This window comes from Geotrypetes seraphini, chromosome 5, assembly GCF_902459505.1.
Source record: "Geotrypetes seraphini chromosome 5, aGeoSer1.1, whole genome shotgun sequence".
NCBI classification, from domain to species: Eukaryota; Metazoa; Chordata; class Amphibia; order Gymnophiona; family Dermophiidae; genus Geotrypetes; species Geotrypetes seraphini.
In genome coordinates this window covers 205117273-205143610 of record NC_047088.1, presented here as the reverse complement: position 1 = coordinate 205143610, position 26338 = coordinate 205117273, and the positions used below count along the sequence as shown (strand labels likewise).

Here is a 26338-nt window from a genome sequence, read left to right as displayed (position 1 = left end):
CTTTCTTCTTCCCCTCTTGAAGTCAGTCAATTTGTACCTTTGCTTAATCTTTTGTAAACCGCATAGAACTTCACGGTATTGCGGTATATAAGCTGTTATTATTATTATTATTATTAATCGTGCTCATTTCTATAATAAGTCACACCAACTGTGTGCTTAAAGGCATAGAATACTAACATTTAGGCAGGTAACTGTACACTCACCTATGAAAATATCATTTGGGCACCTATGTGGGAAGCATGTGGTACAGTGGTTAGTGCTACAGCCTCAGCACTCTGAGGTTGTGAGTTCAAACCCACACTGTTCTTTGTGACCCTGGGCAAGTCACTTATAAGGCCCAAATTCTGTAACCAGCGCCTAGTTAGGCACCTATTTCGGAGGCGCCTATCTAAATTGAATAACAAGCTCAATTAAGCTTTTTAATCAGCACTGATTGAAACATAGGCGCCTATCAAGAAAAACGCGATTCTGTAACAAGGCGCCTCTAAAAATTTAGGCGGCCTTCAAAAAAATAGGCGCTATGCATATTAGGCATGGGCGTGGCTATGTGTTAGGTGCCTTCTTACAGAATCACTGCTCTTAAGCGCTCAGCTAGGTGCCTAACTTTTAAGTGTACCTAGAGATGGCCTATTTAATGGGCGCCTCCAAAATAGGTGCCCAAATAGGTGCCGCTCAGCGTGATTCACTAAACAGCATCCAATTTTACTTGAATCGCGCTGGAACAGTGCCTATATAGGCGCCTAACTTTTGGGCGCTTCTTATAGAATTTGCCCTTTAATCTCCCCATTGCCCCAGGCACATGAAAAAGATTGGGAGCCCGACAGGACAGAGAGGGGAAAATGCTTGGGTACCAGAATAAATTCAAGTAAACTGTTCCGAGCTCCCTTGGGAGAACAGTATAGAAAATTAAATAAATACAATTCTACAAATAGGCATTCAAAGGGCTCATGTGTATAGGGGTGGAGCAGGGATGTCCATAGCCAAATAAGACATTTAGATACACAGTTTAAGAATACTGTAAGTTGACTGCATCCCTGCTACATTTAGATACTCCCATTTGCACAAGGTCTGTGGCAGGTGTACATGGGGCACCCAAATGTATACAAGCATTCAATAGGGGCACTTGGTATAGGTGGCAGCAGAGCTCCCTGTGAAATAGAGAAGAGTCAAATAAAAAAAAAATCCAGACTGAATTTTTTCTGCAGATGGCTCTCGGCCATTGGGAGAGAACCTGCATGTCTAGAATGACTCACCTATTGCACTGGAAATGTAATATATTTTATGATGTTTATATTAGTAAAAGTGGTACCTGGAGAAAGGCACAGGGACAAAGTTTGTCCCCATCTCCGTGAACTCTGTCCCTGTCCCCGCAAACTCTGTCCGATTCCATCCGCACAAGCCTTGAACAGTTATGATGTTACATTGAAATCATTTTTATTAAAGTATAAAAAAGAAACAATATTCTGTACACTTTATAAATCACAAATACAGAACAAGGATCAACAAAACCCCTGTCTCCCCTCCACTATCGCGACAACTGAACAAGCCAAATTGCTACAAAATGCTGCATAGAAAAATCATGCTAAGAGAATACCTCAGTCACAGAACACAAATGCCAAATCCATAATAGTTGACCCAAAATGATAAGCATAAATTAAACCAAAATCCCAAGAAGCCACACCTTACATTTAGTACAACACCTCTAAAGATATATAAATAAAGGAGTCGGAGTTGAGAGTCGAAAGTTTTATGTATCAACTCCACAGCCCTGAACAGTCTAACAGTCTGAACTGTCAACAGTTTCGGCATCATAGTGACTACATCGGGGCAGAATAGATGTAAATTTTTATTAAGAGTTGGATAATCATGCCAGTGGCGTAGCGAGGGTGAGTGGCGCCTGGGGGGGCACTCCTCCCCTACCCTCTTCACCATCCACCGCCCCTTCCCGAACCCCTCTGCCATGCACATGCCCCCTTCCCCTTACCTCTTTAATTTTCCCAGCACAAGCAGCATTGTGAACTTGCTGCCTGCATCGTGTCGGCTTTCCTGCTGACACCACTTCCTAGACGGGGGATCCAGAAGGGACGTCAGAGAAAGCCAACACTGACGCGGGCAGCAAGTTCATGATACTGCTCGTTCTGGGAATATTAAAAAGATACGAGGGACGGGAAGGGGCACATGCACATGGCAAGGGGGTTGGCAAGGAGTGGGGGGAGGGGGGGTCAGAGAGGAAGATGGATGCCGGTGCCCCTACCAAGACGGTGCCTGGGCAAACTGCCCCCCCCCTTTTACTATGCCACTGAATCATACATAACCACCTTTTAGAAGGCACCACCTCATAAAGAACTAAAAAAGAACCCATAATGATACTGAAAAGCCGCTGTCTCAGCATAAAGCAGGATGCCAAACTGAATTCTCTTTTGAGCCCGTTCAGCTGCTCTACTGCTCCTTTTGTTCTCTGTATTCGCTTTGCATTTGGTTTATTGCCTCTTCCTCTCTGTGGCTCTATTCTAGCTGCCAGGTTTCCCCCTTCACTCTCCCACTCTCCCTACTGTGAATCAGAGGCAACAAGAGATGTTAAAATAACAATAATAGTAATAATAGCAATAATATAAATTAATATAATCTATTCAGAAACATTCAAAGAGAGAGTGCCATTGTTCTGTGTAAAGATAATGCCATTTACTGTGCTGAGTCTGTTCATAAGCTCTTCAGGGTGGTGTACTCTACTTACCATGCCTTCATCTGGGTCATAGAACCTCTGAATGAGTTGCACAGCACTGCTTTTCCCAGCACCACTTGGTCCAACAAATGCTGTTGTCTCCCCTGATTTGATAACCATGCTAAGCTTATCTAAAATCTAAAAAAGGAGAGCTGTATCACTAACGTTAATTACATTAAATCCCACAGCAAGGTGTACCATGTCTTCATGGTAAGTATAGTACAGGCATGAATGTTATGAATTCAGAATGCAAATCTCCAGGCATCTGAAGCCATGAATGGCCAATGAGGTCATATTAGAAGCTTTGGTTGGCATCTACACATGTAAATAGAAGCATTTTCATATGCAGATTGCATACACATGAACATGGCAGTCATAGAACACTGTTATTTACCTATGTAGGATTATGGTTACCAGATTTCCCCAAAGGAAAATCTGGATCCATGGCCACGCCCCCAGGCCAGCCCAATTCTGTCTTGCTACGCCCTGTTCCACACCCCAGTCCCACTCCCAGCCAGCATCCCCAGCTTAGAGGGAATAGTGTTCCCTAGGCTCATGGAGTCCTCAAATTCTGACCAGTATGCATTATAGATTATAAGGTCTTGCAAAACCAAACAACCCATTCCAACAGCTAAAAGTGGATGGATGGGGTGTTCTAAGTACTTCAGGCAGTTCACGTGCTACTCACCTTTACTTCTGGCCTGGATGGGTAATGGAAGGTTACATTATGAAATTCTATTTCACCCTTCACTTTATCCAACTTATAACCGTCCTCTGATAGGCAGTCAATTATTGGTTCCTGCAGCACAGATTACAATATTTAGAGTGCATGATATATATGTGCCCCTTTTACAAAAATCTACTTTTTTTTAATTTAGGTGGTATGATTTAAATATGATGGGGCCCTTTTACTAAGATGTGTTAAGCAGCTATGGGCTTTGGGGCAGTTACCTTAGCAGCCCATGCAAAATAGCTTCATAAAAGAGACCCTACATTTTTATTGATATTTCTTATGTGCTGTAATAAAAATAAACCTATGGCATTGATCCATAGAGTTGTCACTTTTAGGCTATAAAATGCTGAGCCCTGGGCACATTTTCTACTAGGGTCCGTTTATAAGCAATTTAATGTATTTTTGTCTGATTAGCTTTGTGCTAATGAAAGGCACTGGATTACAGCACTGTAAACCACAGCACACGGTGTTTTCAGAGATTAGGTACAAGCATCCTTGCTCTGCCAGTCAATATATGTGAATGCTGATCTACAGAGACCATGTCCAGGTGCAATCTTTTGCCTTTCTATTGAAGCTGTCAAGAACAGAGTCCATTTGATGGTAGATTTTCTTTTTTGTGTGTGATATGGATTCAAGATGTCTGGGACCGGGTCCTGGACAAGACCACAAATTCAGGGCTAACGGATTTAGTGTGCTCCAGTGATTAACACATGCTAAATGCCACATAGTCCTTTGTATACATATGGACTGCATGGCATATAATGCACACTAATTCTTTGGCGTGAACCGAATCTCTTAGCGCACCTCAGTAGAAGGACCCCTCAATATTTTATGAAACTGTGGTTATTCAACAGATAGCTGGGGTCATTTATTAACATACAATTGCAAGACTTTGGGGGGGGGGGGCAGACTATCAGGGTGCAGTAAAGGTTCACCCTTTACCGCACCTTGATGCCCCATGGGATTCAGCAACTTGAGGTTTTCCAGTACCACAGGTTGCTGAATCCCATCCTATAGGAATAATGCTGTCTGTGAGCCACCTCGCAAGCAGCATTGGTCCAGTACTCCCAGGCTGCTGGAATAAAGTACCCCCATAGCCTGAAACCCCTGTGGTCCCCTGATTCCTTTCCTGTGATCCCCCAAACACACTCCCTGTGGTTCCCTAACACCCTCCCCCATTGACCCCCGAATTCCCCAAACCCCTCTGGTGGCTGCCTTGATAATCTCTGGTGGACGAAATAAAAGATCCCTATTGTGAGGTAAATTTTGTAAGTGCCAGAAGGCAAGCAGTTAGTAATAGAGAATGACATGGTGACAAAATTCATCACCATTCCCATCCCCGCAGATAACCGCGGGAAATAATCCCATGTCATTTTCTAGTATCTATTTCAACCTCAGTCCTTCTACACCAGCATTCTTCAAAGCAAAGCTTGCAGGTCAGTGGTTGTGGCCATTCATACTCTGATTCTTATGTGAGCCAAGGATAATGAAGCCATTGTGACATCACTGATGTGATTGGTTCTTAGGCACTGGTGGAATGAGGCATTATGACATCACAATATCTGCTCTGTATAGCAGAGACTGCCATTCTGTAGTGTCTGTTTCAACCTCAGTCCTTCTATACCAGCATTCTTCAACGCAAAGCTTGCGGGTCAGTGGTTGTGCCCAATTATACTCTGATTCTTCCCTCTCTCCTTAAAGAATGACATGAAGATGGTTTCCTGCGGTTATCCGCGGGGACGGGAACAGTGATGAATTTTGTCACTGTGTCATTCTCTAGTTAGTAACCCAGAGAATGAATTCCTATACCCATTAAAGGTAATCAATAGAAATAAAGTCGAAATCAAGCATACAAAATAAAAGGGTGACACCTTATTTATTGGACTATCACATTTTTTTGACAAGCTTTCAACGGCAGAACCTTCTTTTCAGGTCAGGTATAAGTAGGGTTACCAGATTACCTCTTTAAGAAAACAGAGGATACCTGGCCCTGCCCATTTTGCCCCAGCCCCACTCCCACATGAACCTTATGTCTCCTTCCCCGCGCTCAGGACGTCAGCGTGATGATGTGTGTGCCCTAGATCATTGATTTCCAATACCTATCTTGGGGAAACCCCAGCCAATCAGGTTTTCAGAGTATCTACAGCGAATATGCATGAGATAGATCTGTATACCAAGGAGGCAGTATATGCAAATTGATCTCACGAATATTCATTGCAGATATCCTGAAAACCTGACTAGCTGGGGTTCCCCTAGGATACCGTCATTGGAATACTTTTCACGTTTCACTACATATTTTGATGTTCACTCGTACCTGACCTGAAAAAGTAGATTCTACCTTCAAAAATTTATCAACAAATATATTGTTAGTCCAATATAAAAGACACCACCTTATTTTCATTTCCTTTCTTTTGCTTTATTTCTGTTTATTACCTTTAAAATGGATTAACATTGCAACCACCCTACTTTACCCATTACAGACTCAAACATTACATATGGGCCTTGATTCATTATTTTAAATGAGTCCAATTCACTCATCTGCATGCATCAACCCATGCTAATAATTTGCGTTATGGTGCATTAGTGAATCGGGGCCATAGAGTTTAACCATCTGATGAATATTTTGAAATAAAATTTTGTTTTAGTCATAAAAGCATGTTCATGCATTCTGATTAAGCCTATCAGATCTATTTTGGCAGATTACAGTACAATACAGCAGACGTTTTAGAATATTTTCTTTTTTCTTAGAGCAAATGGTAGTAGTTTTAAGGGCAAATATATCCAAACTCTGTTAGTGCTTACTTTATCGATTGTGCTAAATATGTTTGCTGCTGCTCCACGACCCGAAGCAAAAGCTTCCAGACATGAAGAAGTTTGTCCAAGATTAATTGCACCAATTAATATTCCGAAAAATACCTACAAAAGTGAAAAGAATGGACTGATATTAATTTATTGGAACTTGAGCAAACACTATTATAGTGTTCATCCCATGAACATGTATCACTTTCTGCAGTCCTCTGGCAGGGTTGTGCAAGTAATATATTACTGAGATACAACTTATTATTTATTGTTGATTATACTGTAATTTTATATACTATCTTTCCTGAGGAGATAACAAAGCAATGAACAATAGACAATGTAAATCTACATCTGAGAGGAAAGAATGCCAATTGTCAAATGAAACAAAATAAATTGAAGGAAAGGGTAAGAAAAGTAATAGTAGCATTAATATATTACTAGCAACATATCACTAGTAACTCACATATTACTTGTAAAAGTAGGAGTAATCACTGCTGAGTAAGTTACTTTCCAGACTTAATATTAAACAGTTATTAGTTTCATTAAGAAACAGGAATACGTAGTTAGTAGTCTAGATAGGTTACTGTGAAAAATAATGTATTACAGTACTTGTAAAAGTAATATATTACCAGTAATATATTACTTCCCAACTCTCCTCTGTCATAAATTTATGAACCAAAGAAGAAGAATTAATAAAAAGAAACCTTTTATAGAATAATGTCAATTTCGTATATGCTTGAAAAACCAACCATGATATGTCTTTTTTACTTCTGTATTGTTGGTATAAAATCCCTGGACCTGTGTAATTAGGTATAGGAAATATCTGTATTCAAGAGTACAGAGGCTTCCTACTGTTTGTCTAATTTTGCGATCCAATCATTCTCCCTACAGAGAAAATGTGGTTCACATGTTAACCCTCCTCCCATAGCATATTACCCAGAGAATGCTGAACTTCTGAATCCCACCTATATATACTGCATTTTATTATATTTATTTTATTGATGTAGGTCAGTTTGGGGATTGTGAAAATAAAACCGGATATACCATTCCATTGGGAAGTGGTATGCACTGCAAAATGGAAAGTCCCACAACCATGGGGAGAAGGAGGGAGGAGGGAAGGAAGAAGTTGTGATCATTGTTTAAGGATAATACCTAGGGCTCCTTTTACTAAGCTGCGATAGCGGTTTTAGCGCATGCTTAGCGTGCACAGAATTGCCCTGTGAGCTAGATGCTAATGCCAGTATTGAGCTGGCGTTAGTTTTTCCGCGTAGCACGGGAGTTTGCGTGCGCTAATATTCTGTGCGCACTAAAACTGATATCACAGCTTAGTAAAAGGCGCCCCCTAGAGGTCACTGTCAGGGTCCATGATTAATGTTTTCTTCTGCAGAAACCCTAGTACATGGCCTCCAGCCCAGGATGGCCATTACAATGATAAAACTGGGGGAAATCCATTAGTGGATGAAATAAAGGCTCACTGGCAATAAATTTCAGCTCTAGTTTCAATTGATCTGGAAGTTGGTGAGGAGTTGGGAGCTACAGCTATCTGCAGTTCCACCATTTCTTTTTTCCTATTTTTTTTATGACACCCACTTAGTCCTACAGTTCTTTGAATTTAAACCGTACATTTATTTTTGATCACACTTCTAGTTTCATGTTTGGATTGTTGTAATTATGTTGTTGCTGGGATCCGTCAACATCAAATTAAGCGATTGTAGCTACTGCAGAACATGACAGCCAGGTTTCTCTGTAGAACAAGTAAATTTGACTGTATTTCCCTATTGTCAAAAGGTTACATTGGTTACCTATTCCTTATTGCTTTCAGTTTAAGATCCTGACCATGACCCATTGTGCTTTATATGAAGGTCTTCCTTCTTACCTGTCCACATTGATATCTTCCTATGTCCCAGGTCAGCTTATGAACAATGCTTGATTCTCCCATCCCCTTCTGAAGCTCATCTGGAATCTACGCATCATTCAGCTTTCTTTACTATTGTGCTTTTGCGGTGGAATGCCCTTCTCATTCCTTTACATAAAGAATTATCTCTAAAGAAATTTAAGACATTACTAAAGGCTTGGGGACTATCTTCATGAACCAGGGACCTAGGAGTCTGTATGTATTTTTTGTTTACTTGTGACTGTATTATCTTTAATGGAATTTTGGCTCTTTTCTTTTTAATATTATTTACTTTTATTGTAAACTGCCTTAACCTGTTCATCAGAAAAGGCAGTACAGGCAGTCCCCGGGTTAAGAACGAGTTACATTTTTAAAGCTGTTCTTAAATTAGATTTGTATGTAACTCAGAACTTGCAGATTTTAAAATTCTTGCTGCTTACCTCTGCTTCCAGCTGACTAAAGTCCACCCCCAAAGCCAGCCTGCCTGCCAACCTAGCTCCCTCCCTCCCTGCCGTGCTAAAGCCAGCCAGCTTGCCTGTTTACATCCTTCTCTCCCTGACGCGTAAAAAAAAAAAAAAGCGCCTCTCTCCTTCCTTTCCCCCGGTCCGAGCTGCTGCAATCTTACCTCCCCGTTGCTGTTGCTAATCGCCGCAGACAATACATCTTCTTTCCGACGTCAATTCTGATTTCGGAGAGGACGTTCTGGGCCAGCCAGGCAGTGATTGGCTGGCCCGGAACGTCCTCTCCGACGTCAGGCAGGCAGGCAGGCTGGCTTTGGGGGTGGACAAAATCTGGAAGGCAGTGGGGAGACATAAGAAGGAGGCACTGGGGGCACTAAGGACACAGGAAGGAGGCACTGGTGGCACCAGAAGGAGGCACTGGGGATACCATGGACCCAGGACGGAGGCACTGGGGGCACTAAGGACATGAGAAGGAGGCACTGGGGGCACTAAGGACACAGGAAGGAGGCACTGGTGGCACTAAGGACATAGGAAGGAAGGAGGGAGGGAATAGAAAGGGACAATTGTTGGGCCTGAGTGCAGAAAGAAATGAAAGAAAGGATACACAGTCAATTAATAGATGTCCCCTTTTGATGAAAAAAATAAATGGTCACGTTACCTCTGACTTACTTTCTCTGCAGCAGAGTCGGCAGCCATGCTGAAGTGCAGGAAGGTCCCGCGATGACTCGTCTGCCAGCTCTGCTCTGGAAGAAGTAAGTTACGTCGGAGGGGGTGGACCCAGTAGATGCAGTCATTGCGGGACTTTGCCACAGCTCCCTGCGTCTGCCGGGTCCACCCCTTCCGATGTAACTTACTTCTTCCAGAGCAGAGTCAGTAGACGAGTCATCACAGGACCTTCCAGCATGTGGCTGCAGAGTGCGCTCCAGAGCAAGTACGTCGGAGTGGGGTGGACTGGCAGCCGGCAGCTACAGTCATCGTGGGACCTTGCTGCATGAAGGGAGAGAAAGGAGCAGGACTGCTGGAATGGAAGAGTTGTGGAGGGAAATAAAGGGGGCAGGGTGGTATGGAAGGGTGGTGCTGATGGAATTGATGTACAGAAAAAGGCAGAGACAAAAGGGGGAAGGATATTGGAGGGAAAGAAAGGGGGCAGATGCTAATTGAAGAAGGGTGGATGGAGAGAGAAAGGGCACACAATGGATGGTAGTGGGAAGCCTATGCTGGATGGAAGTGCAGATGGGAGAGATAAGGGAGCAAATGCAGGAAGGAAATGGGAGGAGGGAAAGAGGGGAGCAGACGCTTGATGGAAGTGCATGATGGAAGGAGGGGATAAATAAAAGGAGGGCACATGATGTGGAGAAAAGGATTGAGTTAGGGAAACACTGGAAGGGTGAGGGAAGAGGTGGCAAGCTTTAGGTAGACAGTAAAAAAGGACATTGATGAGAGGGTAGTAAGAACGTAATCTAGACAGATGCAGAAAATAAATTGAAAAGGAAAATGAGGGAAAAAAGGGAAAGGGATTGCAGAGGAGAGGTGTGGGAGAGGGAAGGAGAGGAGAGAGATGCCAGACCAATGGGGGTGAAAGGAGAGATGGAAGGGGGAGGCATACAGTTTCTGGAAGGGGCATAGAAGGAGAGAAGATGCCATATAGGGGAAGAGAGACGGCAGACAGTGGATGGAAGGAAGAGAGTTACAAGAAAATGAGGAAAGCAGAAACCACAGAAGACAAAAGGTAGAAATAAATTTGCTATTTATTTATTGCAGTGGCGTACCAAAGGGGGGCGGGGGAGAGGGGAGGAAGTCCGCCCCGGGTACACAGCCCAAGGGGGTGCACAGCTGGCCACTCACCAGGGAATAGGCTGCCATTGCCGTCATCAGAAAGAAGCCGGCACCGAGTTCTCCCTCCCTGCTTCTCTTCCCTGCGAGCCGATCAACTCTAGCCGTCCGATGTCAATTCTGACATCGGAGAGGACATTCTGGGCCAGCCAATCGCTGCCTGGCTGGCCCGGAACGTCCTCTCCGACGTTAGAATTGACGTCGGGCAGGCAGAGTTGGTTGGCCCGCGGGAAAAGAAGCAGGGCAAATTCGGCGCCGGCCTGTTTCCGATGGCCAGTGGCAGCCTTTCCCCAGCGCAGAAGGCCAAGTACTGGGCTAGAAGTACTTTATTTTTTTTGGTTTTTCTAAGCACTGCCTTTAATCTTATCCATATCTGGGTTCCAGCTCTCGCAGAGCAGCTATTTAACGTTTCAACGCTAGATGACTGCAGAGGAATAATTGACCATGTGGGTGTCTAAAGAAGAAAAAAAATAAATAAAATCACCTATGCAGGAAGGAGCACAATAAGAAAAGAAAAGAAAAAAAATTACTTTCTACATGCTTTTCAATTCACAAATTGTTGCCTTCCTGCGGTAGAGTCTATGATGCTGTTGCAGTCTCTTACTCTCACCAATTGTGTTTTATTTGCTGATACACTCTTTGCAATGGCGTACCAAAGGGGGGGGGGGCGGTCCGCCCTGGGTGCACAGCCCAAGGGGGTGCCCAGCTGGCCACTCACCGGGGAATAGGCTGCTACCGGGGAAAGGCTGCCATTGCTGTCATCAGAAAGAAGCCGGCGCCGAGTTCTCCCTCCCTGCTTCTGTTCCCCGCGAGCCGACCAACTCTAGCCGTCTGACGTCAATTCTGACGTTGGAGAGGACGTTCTGGGCCAGCTAATTGCTGCCTGGCTAGCCCGGAACGTCCTCTCTGATGTTAGAATTGACGTCGGGCAGCCTGAGTTGGTTGGCTCGTGGGAAAAGAAGCAGGGCGAATTTGGCGCCGGCCTGTTTCTGATGGCCAGTGGCAGCCTTTCCCTGGCGGTGGTGGCAGCAGTATGTTTCCCAATGGCGGTGGCATGGGGGAGGGCAGGGAGAAAAAAAGAAAGGGGGGAGAGACAAGGAGCCAGAAAGAAAGAAAGGGGGCAGGGTGAAAGAAAAAAAAATGGGGCATGGGGAGAGAGAGAGAAAGACAGACATAGAGAAAGAAAGGAGGCATGGAGAGAGAAAGAAAGAAAGAAATGGGGCACGGAGAGAGAGAGAAAGACAGACATACAGAAAGAAAGGGGGCATGGAGAGAGAAAGAAGGGGACAGGGTGAAAGAAAGAAATGGGGCACAGAGAGAGAAAAACAGACATACAGAAAGAAAGGGGGCATGGAGAGAGAAAGAAAGAAGGGGACAGAATGAAACAAAGAAAAAGTTGGGGGAGAGAATGAGGTCTGGAGGAGAGGAAGCATACAGGAGGCTGAAAGAAGGGAAGAAATATTGGATGCACAGTCAGAAGAATAAAGTGCAACCAGAAACTGATGAAATTACCAAACAAGAAAAATGATTTTATTTTCAATTTAGTGATCAAAATGTGTCCGTTTTGAGAATTTATATATGCTGTCTATATTTTGCACTATGGGCCCCTTTTACTAAACTGCAATAGCAGTTTTTAGTGCAGGGAGCCCATGAGCGTCGAGAGCAGCGTGGGGCATTCAGCGCAGCTCCCTGCGCTAAAAAACGCTATCGCGGTTTAGTAAAAAGGGAGGGGGTATATTTGTCTATTTTTGTATAGTTGTTACTGAGGTGACATTGCATAACGTCATCTGCCTTGACTTCTTTGAAAACCCACGGAATATAAATGATAATTAACATTTTCTCTGCGTACAGTGTGCTTTGTGTTTTTAAAATTTTATTGTTGGTAGATCACTTTGACTTGGCCACAAAGGTAAAGAGGAGGGAGGGAGGGGAGCTGCTGAAAGACATCTAGTGTCAAAAAATGATGGGCCCCGGGTGTCACATAGGCTAGGTACACCACTGGAGACATGTGTCACTGTTTCTGTGGTATTGCATTGTATGCAGAATCCAGCTTCTTGCTGGTTCAATTTAACCTTTGTCTATGTATTTCTATTTTATCTCCCTTTTACAAAACTGTGGAGCGTTTTTTAGCGCCAGCCGTGGTGGTAGCAGCTCTGATGCTCAGAATTCTATGAACTTCGGAGCTGTTACCACCGTGGCTAAAATCTACACTACAGTTTTGTAAAAGAGGGAGGGGTTAGTTTGTGATTACATATTCCATACTAGGCAAAGGTGTTTTCTGTGTGTTCAAAAGACATGGTTTTCTGTTAGGATTGACGGTGTAGGATTGATCTGTACTAGTCTGGCTTGTTTAGTTTTACAATGGGTGTATTGATGTTGTACTGCTCACTGCAGTATGTAAGATGCTGCCATTTCCTAGGTACTCATATGTGACGTGTAGCTTGTTACTAAAAATCATGTTTTTTGTACAGATGTGGGGGGAGGGTGTCAAAAAATGATGCGCCCTGGATGTCACATATGCTAGGTACGCTACTGATGCATAGTTACAGAATACTAAGTAAACACCAAAAAGTCCAACAGGACAGAGAACCCACGGGTATAAAACAGTACAAAAGGAAGTGGGAACGGACAATGAGCACTCCACTGAAGAACATTGATGTAAAACCAACTTGTTTATTTCATAAAAGGACACAAGCAGAAGCTGTGGATCCGACACAGCACTGTGTTTTGGCGTCTGAGGAACGCCTGCATCAGGGATCACTTGGTCCAACTAACATGCCAGAGTAACCAAAATCACTGAAAAGCTATAGTTCACCTAACTTGGGTACCAACATCTGCACCAGGTTTCAGCAGGCGGGAATCAGCACTAACATATTTAAATTAGTCCTATTTTTGAGCACCACTTTGTTTTGTTTTGTTTTTTCAGTTCAAAGACTTTATTGAGTTTTATAGGAAATAAAGTACACAAATGGTAACAAGGCATGACACAGTAGAGCTGCAGTAACAGAAATAAACAGTTAAACATTCAGAGAGCATAACACAACCGACTGACTCATGCTTACTAATGAAAAAGAGTATCAGCACAAATCACAGCTGTCCACAATTATCTCAAAATATGGAGCCCAGTTAATCTGTTTTGCAATGTAGACTGATGACATTCAAATGGGGATTTCCACCATTGATGACTACAATAATATAATTTTTCTCTTGATATTCCTGGCTCGCTTCTGTGTCCGTATATGTTTTGGAAAAATACTGGTAAGAAAATTGCACTTTTGTCAGCCCCCAGAAAATGCTTAATTTACCTCCCCTTTTACTAAACCTCGATAGTGGTTATTAGTGCAGGGAGCCATGCTGAATGCTCCATGCGGCTCCCAACGCTCATAGAGTTCCTATAAGCGTCGGGAGCAGCGCGGAGCATTCAGCATGGCTCCCTGTGCTAATAACTGCTATCGCGGTTTAATAAAAGGGGGGGGGGGGGGTTACTTTGAATATTGGCTCACATGTGGATGAATGTGTTTTCTTCTGGGAATGTATTAAGGAGATTTTAAAGCTGTAATAGCATGCTCACATTCACAAATACTCCAATGGCAGTGCAGATATCTGAAGGCCATCAAACCGCTGCTTCAGAAAAAGAGACGTTTGATAAATCATTGCAACGACACTGAACAGCCGGGCTTTAAAGCTAGCTCGTTGAATGACTCAAGGTTAGTGGGCAAGATATTTGTAATCAGCTTGCACTTATTCAAGTTCCCTTTTTAACAGGTTTTGAGTAAGTATTTGCTCTTTCGTGGAAACATTTTAAATATTTTTGGCATTGGTAGGAAGATAGCACCACTATCTACCATAATAAAACTCTAAGCGTGCATGTGCACTTCAAACTTCATGATCCCTGCGTCCATGATCTATAGCTCTGTGCCAGTAGAACGAGCCTGTGGCAGTTTTCTGGCTCCTATTGCGCATGCAGAGTTTGAAATGGCGACCACAGACGCAAGGAGGCGGAGAACACGCCGGCGACCCCCTCCTCCCGCCCTCACTCACTGTAAGGCTTGACATGTCAAAATCTGGCTCGCAGGGTAGTAAATATGGACTGCCGGCACAAACCACAGCTGCCGTTGCTGCTCTTCATTCGCATCTGCCCTCCTCTTCAAAGCAGCCTGCTGAGGATCGCTGGCCGTCTGTAGCGAACCTCGCAGGCCACTCTCCACCTCGATAGCATGTTCCCTCTGACGCAATCCCGCCCCTCCTCTGACGTATGGGATCGTGTCAGAGGGAACGTGCTACTGAGGTGGAGAGCGGCCTGCGAGGTTCGCTACAGTCGGCCAGCGATCCTAAGCAGGCTGCTTTTGAAGAGGAGGGCAGATGCGAATGAAGAGCAGCAGTGGTGGTAGCAGTTCGTGCCGGTGGGTCAGAAGAGACCAGGAAGCTAGGATGGAGGGAGGGTAGGAACGGCGGTTTGGGAGCAGGTATTAGGGAGCAGGGAAGAGGTGCTGCTGGACAGGGGAGAGAAAAAAATGAAGGGAGAAGACCTGCTGCTGGACAGGAGGAGCAGGGAAGGGGTGCTGCTGTTGGACAGGGGGAGCAGGGAAGAGGTGCTGCTGAACAGGGGGAGGTAAAATGAAGGGAGAAGGGAGGCTGCTGGACAGGGGGAGCAGGGAAGGGGTGCTGCTGGACACGGGGGAGGTAAAAGGAAGGGAGAAGGGCTACTGCTGGACAGGGGGAGCAGGCAAAGTGTGGTGGTGGATAGCCGAGGAAAGAGAAAGACAGAAAGAAAGAAAGACAGACAGCAGTCAAGGAGAGAGAGAGAGACAGAAAGAAAGAAAGACAGAAAGCGGCCAAGGAAAGAGAAAGAAAGAAAGACAGAAAGAAAGAAAGAAAGACATACACACACACATCTATTCTAGCACCCGTTAATATAACGGGCTTAAAGACTAGTAAATAATATTCAATTAAAATCGTTGTAACTCAACCCTTGGATGCCAAGAAAATGGTGAATCATGGCTTAAGAACTTTATATTTCCTGCTTTCCTGGAAGTAGCTAGCTGACATTTGGGGATTAACAGCCAATGGAATGTGGAGATTGATTCAGAACCAGTTAACAGTGAAGCATCAGCAAAGTCTTGTTGCCTCTTACCAGTGAAATTTCTGAATAAAGTTAGCTGTCATTTTACATCTGTTTTTCCTTTCGCCACATGCCTTCCCCTCTACCATACATAATACCTGGGGTAAATCATCTGAACTTGCAGTGACGTGAAATAGAAGAATATCAAAGCTTCACACCAGATATAAATCCAGTGCAGTGGAAAAGATGACTGTAGAATGTGTCTGCTATCAGAGTAACAAAAAGTCACGGTACCTGCATAAGATTCCCTGGTGAATATTCTTCTTCGTCGAGCACTAGTTTGGATCCATACCAAAAAGCCAATGCATAACAGAGGAAGATGATCAGCCACATATATCCAGTGAAGGTTCCCATTATTATACCTTTCCTGATCCCCCAGCGCTGGGCAAAGAGTAAATTTCTCTCATATCTGTGAAGAGAATCATAGTGGAACAGCTCAATGAGAATGCTACAGAGAGGTAAAATGAGAGAACTCATTTATAGGACTACGGGGGGTTTTTTGTTGTTGTTGTTTTACATTTTTTAGCTCACATTTTTTGAGTAACATAGTAGGTTCAAGGCAAGTTACTTTCAGGAACAAAAGGTAATACGAGGGGCCGCTGAAAAGTTCTCAGTCCAACCAACAAAGCTGGGGCAATCTCCATCAAGGGCTATACACTTAGTCCAGTAATTTTCCACTTTTTTCATTCTGTATTTTTCTGACAGAACGAAAAAAGTGGAAAATCACTGGACTAAGTGTATAGCCTTCGATGGAGACTGCCCCAACTTTGCTGGTTGGGCTGAGAACTTTTCAGCGGCCCCTCATACTGACATTTCAAATAGCAGAACTACAATTGTTCTTCGTGGAGGCCTTTTAGAAGGCTTACATATGTGAATGTACTATGTGTGAAATTATGTACTATGTACTTACATGTGTGAATGCTTACATGTGTGTACTATGTGCTTACATGTGTGTAAATGCTTACATGTGTGAATGTACTATGTGTGAAATTATGAAAACTGAAAAACTCCCCAAATCAAAATTTAACGTGAACCGGAAGCAATCAATTCCCCCGATGTGACACATGCTGAAACCAGCGCAGGTGCATGTGTTTCCCCTGTTCTCTGGTCAATTCAAGTTGGAGAGCTAGAAAACAGCAAAGAGAGCTGCAGATTCCACTCAGGATGGCAGTGATAAGCAGAAAAGGAAGCGTTAATTTCTGTCAATAGCACAAAAAATTGAGGTTATTGAAGGAGCTTAGAAACATAGAATATGACGGCAGAAAAGGGCCATCGGCCCAACAAGCTTACCCACTCGAAGAACCCTCCCCTCTAAGCACTTCCTTGAAGTGAACCCACATATTTATCCCTTTTTTTTCTTAAAAACAAGCATGCTGCTGGCCTCAGTTACCTGAAGTGGAAGATCATTCCAATGATCAACCACCCTTTCAATGAAGAAATACTTCCTAATGTCTCCATGGAATCTCCCACCCTTGATCATGGTGTATCTGTACAACGGCTGACTGAAAAGCTGGGTGGCAATTTTATGGTCTTAAGGCCTGTCTTTTCCTCACTTTAACATTACCATTTCAAAATCCCAAAAAAATTCAAAAAATCAAAATACAGCGTTCCCCCAGTCATTCACGGTCGGTGATTCGCGGACCTAGTCATTCATGGTATTTTCCAACCACGAATGACCGGGTAGGAGAGGGAAGCTGGAGAAGCAGGAGAGAGCAGCCGGAGTGCCGGCGAGTGAAGGAAATCATTCGCGGTATGCTCCAACCGCCTATTCCTGCACTAAAGTCGGGCCTCACCAATCAGAAGCTGAATGTCAAAGCAGCTCCTGATTGGTGAGGCCCGATTTTAGTGCAGAAAGAGGTGGTTGGAGCATACCGCCAGCGCTACAGCTACTCTCTCCTGCCTCTTCGGCTGCCCTTTCCTGTCTCCCCCGCTAAAAACCGTATTCGCGGTTTTTCAAGATTCGCGGGGGTTCCAAGGAGTTTGGATAAAGGATCTTGTACCTGAACTGAGTTTCCAATGCCTCTATTTACATGTGTAGAAGCAGTGAGCAGTGGTGTAGTGAGGGTGAGTGGCGCCCGGGGCAGTAGTGCCCCTCCCCCACCCCTTCTCTGCCCCCGCTCCTTCCCGGCCTCCCTGCCGCATGCACCCCCCCTTCCCTTCCCACTGTACCTTTTTAACTTTCCAGGCGCAAGCAACCTCATCATCTTGCTGTCTGAGTCATGTTGGCTATCCCTCTGATGTCACTTCCTAGGTGTGGGCCTCAGAAGTGATGTCAGAGAGAAGCAACATGGGGAAAATTAATGAGGTTCAAATGTACTACGAGGGAGGGGAAGGGGCGCATGTATGAGGCAGGGGTGTCAGAAAGGAACGGGAGGGGCAGAGAGGAGGATGGGTGTGGGCGCCCCTACCAAGACTGCGCCCGGGACAGACCACACACCCTGTCCCCCCTTACTATGCCACTGGATGTGAAATGCATATTTAAAAGAGGTATCTTCTGAGAATGGTTGGGGTAGTCCAAAAATAGGTTTTGTTTTTAGCGCAGGGAGCATATTTGGAGGCTAATTAGCATTTGGTTAGTGCAAGAGCCCTTACTGCCTTGTAAATAAGTAGCAGTAAAGACTCACATGGTACGAGGGGCCACTCAGCCCAACCAAGAAAGAATGATGTGGAGGCATGAAACTTACAAATTATTCCACACTTTTCTTGACACTTTTCGCTTCATTTCATACCATTGAAATGAAAAGTGTCGATAAAAGTGTGGAATAGAAACATGATGACAGATAAAGGCCAAATGGCCCCAGTCTGCCCATCCCCAGTAACTATTATCTCTTCTGTTCCTCTTTCTAAGAGATCCTACATGCCTATCTCACACCTTCTTGAATTCAGACACAGTCTCTGTCTCCACCACCTCTACACATCTACCACCCTTTCTGTAAAAAAGTATTTCCTTAGATTACTCCTGAGCCGATCACCTCTTAACTCTATCCTATGCCCTCTCATTCCAGAGCTTATTTTCAAATGAAAGAGACTCGACTCATGCGCATTTACGCCACATAGGTATTTAAACATCTCTATCACATCTCCCCTCTCCCGCCTTTCCTCCAAAGTATACCGATTGAGATCATACGCCTTATGATGAAGACCACGCACCATTTAAGTAGCCTTCCTCTGGACCGACTCCATCCTTTTTATATCTATTTGAATTTATATAGCTTGCAATTTTCATGGCGCCACATCATTCTCTTCTTGGTTGGGCTGAGAACTTTTTAACGGTCCCTCGTAATTACCTTGTGCTAATTAAGAAATTAATGCATGGCCGTTATTTAGAAAATGGTAAATGCTGCCATTTCACGCTAGAAGTGGCCTTAACATGTGGGGAACCGACGTAGTCATAATAGCGCCAGGCTCCTTTATAGCATAGCTTAGTGTAAGGTCCCCTTAATTTACAGTTACCGTACTGTTTGATTTTATGGTTAGAATTGTAGATTATTTTATTCATGATGCACTGCGACGTGGTTAATGTGAATATGCCATGTGCTGTGCTAAGGAGAGCAGCCTACGCAGTGAATAAAAGTGAGGCTGGACAAACCTTTCCACCTCTTTCCTTTCCCCACCAAAAGCTGCTACCGTTCTCATGGATGAGAGTACCTCGTCTGCCACAGCCCCGGCTTTAGCATATCCTTCCAGCTCTTTGCCTGTAAGTTTTGCTACTGCCTGTAAAGAACAAAGCAGTACTGTAAAATACACTGTCCAGGGAGATCACAAACAAAATAACTCTACTGTAGGTTAGAAGAAAGTTTAACAAAGAGAACAGGCAAAATCTTTAAAAAAAAATCTAAAAACTGGTAGTCATCTAGGCCCTCCTTTACAAAGCCGTGCTAGCGTTTTTTTTTTTTGTTTTTTTTTAGTTCAATCATTGACGCTCATAGAATTGTTATGAGCATCTGGGTTCTTCATGCTGCGGTCGGCGCTAAAATCTCTAGCGCGGCTTTGTAGAGGAGGGGGTTAATTCATGTTCCCAAATATCTTAGTTGGAGCAATGGAATTCCTAATTTTGCGCAAAATGTTTTACTGAGAGTCCATCAATACCTAAACATTCTTGCTGAGTTAGTGCTAATAAATCTTGATTTTCAAATGCTGTGTACCTCTTTTTGATGTGTTATGTACAGTAGACTCTCACGAATTTGCGGTTCACAAATTTCAGGACTCAGTCATTCATGGTATTTTTCGACTGCCTCTTCCGGTCAGAAAATACAGGGAATGACTGAGGCCGCGAATCAGCCTTCTGCACAGCCGTTGATTCCAATCAGCCTTCTGCACAGCCAATTTCTCCTCCTCTCCTCTCTCCCCCCCCCCCCCACCCCCCTGGTCAGCCAATCAGCCTTCTGCACAGCCAATTCCTACTCCTCTCCCCCCGATCAGCCAATCAGCCTTCTGCACAGCTGATTCCTCCTCCTCTCACCCCCCCATCAGCCTTCTGCACAGCCAAACCGCCTGACAGCCTACATATTGTTTTTTAGCACCCACCGCCACCCCTGCAGCCCTCTCCCGCCTACGATCTAAACCGCATTCACGGTTTTTCAAAATTCACAGGTGTTCCTGGAATGGAACCCCTGTGAATTTTTGGGGAGTACTGTATCATGTATTGGGAATCTGTGTGCTAGCTATTTTTTTTCTCATGCTTGACTTCCCCTCCCTATACCTATATATATATATATATATATATATATATATATATATATATATATATATATATATATATATATATATATATGTGTGTGTGTGTGAGTAAGCATGTGTGTGTCCCAAAAAAAGGAACCTCCCAACATTTTTCCAAATAACCCCAAAACATCCTACTGCAGCAGAATCCTGAGACATTTTTTCAAGAGGATGGAGCTCCAGTGTATGAGCTTGCAAACAATTTAAGCTCTAAATTAATGAAACCCTAGAATTCATTGAGCCAACAGTTCAGTGGTGTTGAAATTTCATCTTCCCCACTCCAAAGGCCTGTCGTTTTAAGACCTTTTTAGACAGGACTTTGGAGTATCAAGCTGGGAAGATGAATTCCTGGCTAAGTCCGATGATTGTTCAATCTAAATTCTTACTTCACATTTAGGAAATCATTAAAGACCTATTTATTTGACAAATAAGAATATTAATTTTGATATATTTAAATGAAGTCTTTTGTTTCTATTCTTATTGTCATAGTATGTTTTAATTTTTTAATAATTTTTAATATTGTACTTGAATGTTTTTGATAATTGTATTACTTTTATTATATAATTTTAGATTGTACGTAGATAGTGTGTTCTATGAAACTGTACCATGTGCTGAAATGTCTCAGTATTCTCCTGTTCTGAACCGCCCAGAACTACTGGTTGGGCGGTATACAAGAAAGTAAATTATTATGATTATGATTATTATTATTATTCATGAATATGACAAGGTTGAAGGAGGACACTTTGAACACAAATTATGACTTAACTAAGCAAAAACTCAATGTAGTAATTAATTTTCAAGATCATATTAAATGTATAAACAATTGCTAAGTATTTTGAGTTTGAAACTATAAAAGGGAGTCCTGTTTTACTCACAAACATATATACACACACATACTAAACAATTAAACTAGATAGATCCCACAAAAACACACATGATAAATACCATCATTTTCAATATGTAACACAAAAAAATACTAATTTAACTAAACTAAACTAAACCTTAAGTTTATATACCGCATCATCTCCATGGATGTGGAGCTCGGCACGGTTTACAAGAACTTAAAATATAGGAAGAGAAGGAAAAAAAAGTTTTACATGAACTTATATATAGAAGAGAAGAGTAAGGGGGGATAGAATTACATTTTAGTAAAAAGCCAGGTTTTCAGTTGCTTGCGGAATAATTGGAGGGAGTCCAGGTTCCGCAGCGAGGACCGGACAATCTACACCCCAGGGTGCTCAGTGAGCTGCGTAATGTCCTGGCAGAACTGCTATCAGGACTCTTCAATCTCTCCTTAAGTTCGGGGAGAGTCCCCATAGACTGGAAAACAGCTAACGTAGTTCCACTGCACAAAAAGGGTTGCAGGGCAGAAGCTGCAAACTACAGACTGGTGAGTCTCACATCAATAGTATGCAAACTCATGGAAACACTAATCAAACGTAAATTAGACGCAATCTTGGATGAGGAGAATCTACGGGATCCCAGTCAACACGGATTCACCAAGAGTAGGTCCTGCCAATCCAATCTCATCAGCTTCTTTGACTGGGTAACAAAATAGCTAGACTTGGGAGAATCCGTGGATGTCGTATACCTAGACTTCAGCAAAGCTTTTGATAGTGTCCCGCATCGCAGGCTGTTGAGCAAGATGGAATCATGTGCTCCTTTTCAACATATTCATAGGGGACCTAACTCAGGGGCTTCAAGGTAAGATAACGTTATTCGCTGACGACGCCAAACTATGCAATATAGTGAGAGACGGCAATTCACCTGATAGTATGACACAGGACCTACATTTGTTGGAGCTTTGGTCCTCAACCTGGCAGCTGGGCTTCAACGCTAAGAAATGCAAGATCATGCACATCGGCAGCAGAAATCCATGCAGAACTTACACCTTGAATGGTGAGACCTTAGCTAGAACTTCAACAGAACGAGACGGGAGTTATCATCAGCGCAGACATGAAAACTGCTGATCATTTGGAGAAGGCTTCATCTAAGGCAAGACAGTTGTTAGGTTGCATCCGCAGGAGTTTTGTCAGCCGGAAGCCTGAAGTCATAATGCCATTATACAGAACCATGATGAGACCTCATTTGGAATATTGTGTGCAATTCTGGAGGCCACACTACTGAAAAGATGTGCTGAGAGTAGAGTCAGTGCAACGGATGGCCACCAGGATGGTCTCGGGCCTCAAGGATCTATCGTACGAGGAAAGGCTGAAAAATTTGCGGCTGTACTCACTCGAGTAACGTAGGGAGAGAGGAAACATTATCGAGACGTTTAAGTATATTACCGGCTGTATCGAGATGGAAGAAGAGATTCTCTTTCTCAAAGGACCCTCAGCCACAAGAGGGCATCCGCTCAAACTTAGGGGCGGGAAATTTCATGGCGACACCAGGAAATATTTCTTCACCAAGAGAGTGGTTGATCCTTGGAACGAGCTCCCAGTGCAGGTGATCGAGGCAAACAGTGTGCAAGAATTTAAGAGCAAATGGGATGCCCATGTGGGATCCCTTAGAGGGTTGAGCCAAGGGAACCTGTCACCAGGAGTGGGATCCCTAGAATAGTAGACTTGGGGATGGGCAGACCTGATGGGCTATGGCCCTTATCTGCCGTCATCTTCTATGTTTCTATGTTTCTATGTTAAGGTCGTTCCAAAGACCTGTGATTCTGAAGAGAAGGGATTTCCCCAGTTTGCCTGCATAGCAAATACTGTGTAGAGAGGGGAAGGATAGTTTATACCTTTGGGCGGGTCTGGTAGAGTCAGGACTTGAGGAGTTATAAGATAGTGGGATTAAGGGAGGAAGGATGCCGTGAATGATCTTAAAAGCCAGGCAGGAGCATTTAAAATGGATTCTGGAAATCAATGGGAGCCAGTGAAGTTTGGCTAGGAGTGGGGAGACATGGTCAGATTTGCGTTTTGCAAAGATCAACTTGGCTGCAGTATTCTGGATTAGCTGGAGTCTTTGAAGACTTTTTTTTTGATAGGCTTAAGTAGATGGCATTGCAGTAGTCTAGTTTGGAGGTAGATGATGGACAAGGATGGCGAAATGTTGTTGGTGAAAATAGGATCTTACTTTCCTCAGCATGTGAAGGCTGAAAGAGCCAAGGAGTTGAGGTGGTCATTGAGGGAGAGAGAAGAATCGATAGTGATGCCAAGGACCTTTCTTGAGAACTCAAGCTGCAGTGCGAAGAGGGTGGGCAGGTGTTCTAATTTTGGGGCGAGCCAGAGTAATTTTGTTTTTGATTCATTCAATTTCATCTGTACCGAGAAGGACCAGGAATGGAGTCTCATTATGCAAGCTGTAATGTTCTCATGGAGGTTAGTGAGGTTCTGGTCTATCTCAAGGAGGACAAGGATGTCATCAGCGTATGTGTAGATTGTTTCAAGGGGGGGATAATTGGAGGAGTTTCAGGGAGGACATATAGATGTTAAAGAGAATAGGGGATAGGGGTGATCCCTGAGGGACACCACAAGATGGTGTCCAAGGAACGGACATGGTGCCATTTGTGTTGACAGTGTAGGAGCGAGAGCGTAGGAAGTTTGAGAACCACTTTAGGACGGTAGATTCAATTCCTATCTCGGAAAGTTGATAAAGTAGTATGTCGTGGTGGACAACATCGAAAGCTGCAGAGAGATCAAATTGTAATAGGACAGCAAATTTGTTACGAGAATGTAGTTGTTGCACCTTATAAATTAAGGAAACTAGGAGGGATTTGGTGCTGAAGCTAGGTTTGAAGCCATATTGGTAGGGATGGAGGATGGAGAATCTCTCTAGGTAAGAAGAGAGCTGGGTGGCGACTATGGCCTCTAGCAGTTTAGTTAGGAGAGGGATATTTGCTATGGGGCGGTAGTTAGATAGTAAGGAAGGGTCGAGATTGGCTTTTTTCAGAAGAGGGGACAAGGCAATGTGTTCCATTTCTGTGGAGAACAGGCCCCATAGTAAAGCAAAATTTATAAGCCTGGTAAGGGAGGAAATGGCCTGCGCGGGAATGTTTTCGTAAAGGTAGGAAGGGAAAGGATCCAGGATGAAATTGCAGGCTTTCAATTTAAAACAGAGTTTAGAGATCTGGGATTCGGATACGAGTTCAAAGGCAGTCCAGGATCTATCAGCAGGGATAGGGTTGGAGTCGTTGGGAGGCAGAGAATTGTAAGAGACTGCTGGGGGGAAAGAACTCCATAAGGTAGTAATCTTTTCTTTGAAAAATGTAGCTAGGTTGTTTGCAGATGGGGGGGGAAAGGGGAAAGGTGGAGTCGTTTTTTGAGGTTAGGTTGAGCCAGATGTTGAACAGTGTACTATTTTGCTTTTTTGATCTGGTGATTTTATCTCCATAGAAATTCTTTCTTGCTTTTTTTAGTACTGTGTTATAGAACTTGATGTTGTCTCTCCAGGATTGTCTGTCTGAAGGGGATTTCGATTTTTTCTATTTACGTTCCAGGGCTCGACATTTCTGCTTTAATTCCCTGTGGTATGGAAGATACCAGGGAGCCTTGCGGGAGTGGGAGATAGGTTTAGTAGACAAAGGGGCAAGAGCACGGTAGGTAGTCCCGGAAAGGGTTACCCAATTATGCCAGTTGGAATCTGGGTTGGCATGTTTAGGAAAAGGGGGGAGTTGGTTGAGAAATTGGGTCCAGAACAGTTCACTCGTGCTTTTTTTGCGGTAGGTGATAGAGTTTGTGAGTCGGGGTGGAGTGCCAAGATGAGACATGAAAATGGGAAGGCAGAAAGAGCCTAGAAGGGGATCAGACCAGGGGACATGTTCCCAATGGGCCTCTTCTGCAGAAGTTTTGTGCTCGGTCAGGTCAAGGAAGCTGATGATGTCTAGTGTATGCCCCTTATCGTGGGTAGTGGTGGGCGAAGGAGCGGTGAAGCCTAGGGAGGTGAGGAAGTCTTTGAATTCGGTTGCATCCTTGCTGGTGTTATCGTCTAGGTGGAGATTAATATCTCCAATGATCAATAGTCTCTGGAATTTTAGGAAGGCCCTTGTTATGGTCTCGAGAACGAGTTCAGAGGATTTGTTCCAGGGGGGTTGGTGGGCAATAAAGTAACAGGATACCTAATGAGTAGGGATGAAGTTCATCGTTGACTGAAACTAACATGAATTCTAAAGAGGTATGGCTGCCCTTTTCAAGGAGCTGGACTTTGAAGAATGATTTGTAAAGCAGAGCCAGGTCTCCTCCTTTCCAGTTGATTCTAGGAGAGAAGAGGCCATAGTAGCCAGGGGGACAGAGTTCATTTTGTGTGAATAAATCATCTTTTTCGATCCATGATTCTGTGATGCACAATAAACCTGGATCGAAGTCTCCGAGTAGGTCTTTTAGTATTTGGGTCTTATTGGGAACTGATCTGGCGTTACAGTAGAATGTTGGGACTGGGGTGAGAGAGTCGGAGGTAAGGTTGGGTAGGTTGGCTGGAGGAACAGGCTTTAAAGAGGTGAGATTGACTCCTCGGTGTTTTTTGAAAGGGTGGGTTCTAGTGCGTACTAGTGAGGGGATTCTGAGACCAGGGCAGATGTTGTTGGAGTTTGTGGAGTCGGAAAGGTTGGGGGGGAGAGGTTTTTGGCAGTGGGAAGTGTTGGTGAAAGAGCAGAGAAGAAGAAGGAGGAGCCAGGAAGGTGGCTTCATGGTGGGATCGAGGAGAACTAATGAGAGGGGTTGGGGCAGAGCTTGCCAGGCAGGAGGGAGGAGAATTGAGTATAGGTAAGGACTGAGTGAAACAGGAGAAGGACTAAGAACTGAAGGAGAATACGCACCTAATTGTTTCTAGTGAGATACAAACGGGGGTGGAACTTAACAATTGCTAATAGTGAGATACAGACTGAGGTGGAGCTTAGCAATTGTTAATTAGTAAGATAGGAACAGAGGTGGTGCTTAGCTGGGGAACGGTGGTAACTAGTGTGTATATGCGGTTGCTAGTCTGTATATGCGGAAGTAGGCTATATACGGTAGCAGGCTATACATGCGGTAAACAGTGACGGGCAGTACAGGCTATACATGTAGTAGCAGTAATGGGTAGTACAGGATATACATGCGGTACAGGCTATAAATGTGGTAACAGG

At 43.9% G+C, this 26338-nt stretch overlaps 2 protein-coding genes across 14 annotated transcripts in view; one reads left to right on the top strand and one right to left on the bottom strand.

Annotated features, from left to right (window-relative positions):
* ABCB11 (ATP binding cassette subfamily B member 11) overlaps positions 1–26338 on the bottom strand; it is a 174263-nt gene that overhangs the window by 62732 nt on the left and 85193 nt on the right. For all 13 annotated transcript variants that reach the window (XR_004539565.1, XR_004539566.1, XM_033945698.1 and 10 more), the window contains 5 exons: positions 19154–19278; positions 15799–15973; positions 6258–6371; positions 3411–3521; positions 2735–2860 (listed from right to left, as the gene is read on the bottom strand). Coding sequence is in view for 11 of the 13 variants with exons in the window: in XM_033945698.1 (XP_033801589.1) it covers positions 2735–2860; positions 3411–3521; positions 6258–6371; positions 15799–15973; positions 19154–19278 (651 nt within the window). In the remaining 2 variants the exon portion in view is untranslated. The remainder of the gene's footprint in view (positions 1–2734; positions 2861–3410; positions 3522–6257; positions 6372–15798; positions 15974–19153; positions 19279–26338) is intronic.
* DHRS9 (dehydrogenase/reductase 9) overlaps positions 15983–26338 on the top strand; it is a 114025-nt gene continuing 103669 nt past the window's right edge. The window contains exon 1 of the mRNA XM_033945712.1: positions 15983–16022. Coding sequence (XP_033801603.1) covers positions 16004–16022 — 19 coding nt within the window. The 5' untranslated portion in view covers positions 15983–16003. The remainder of the gene's footprint in view (positions 16023–26338) is intronic.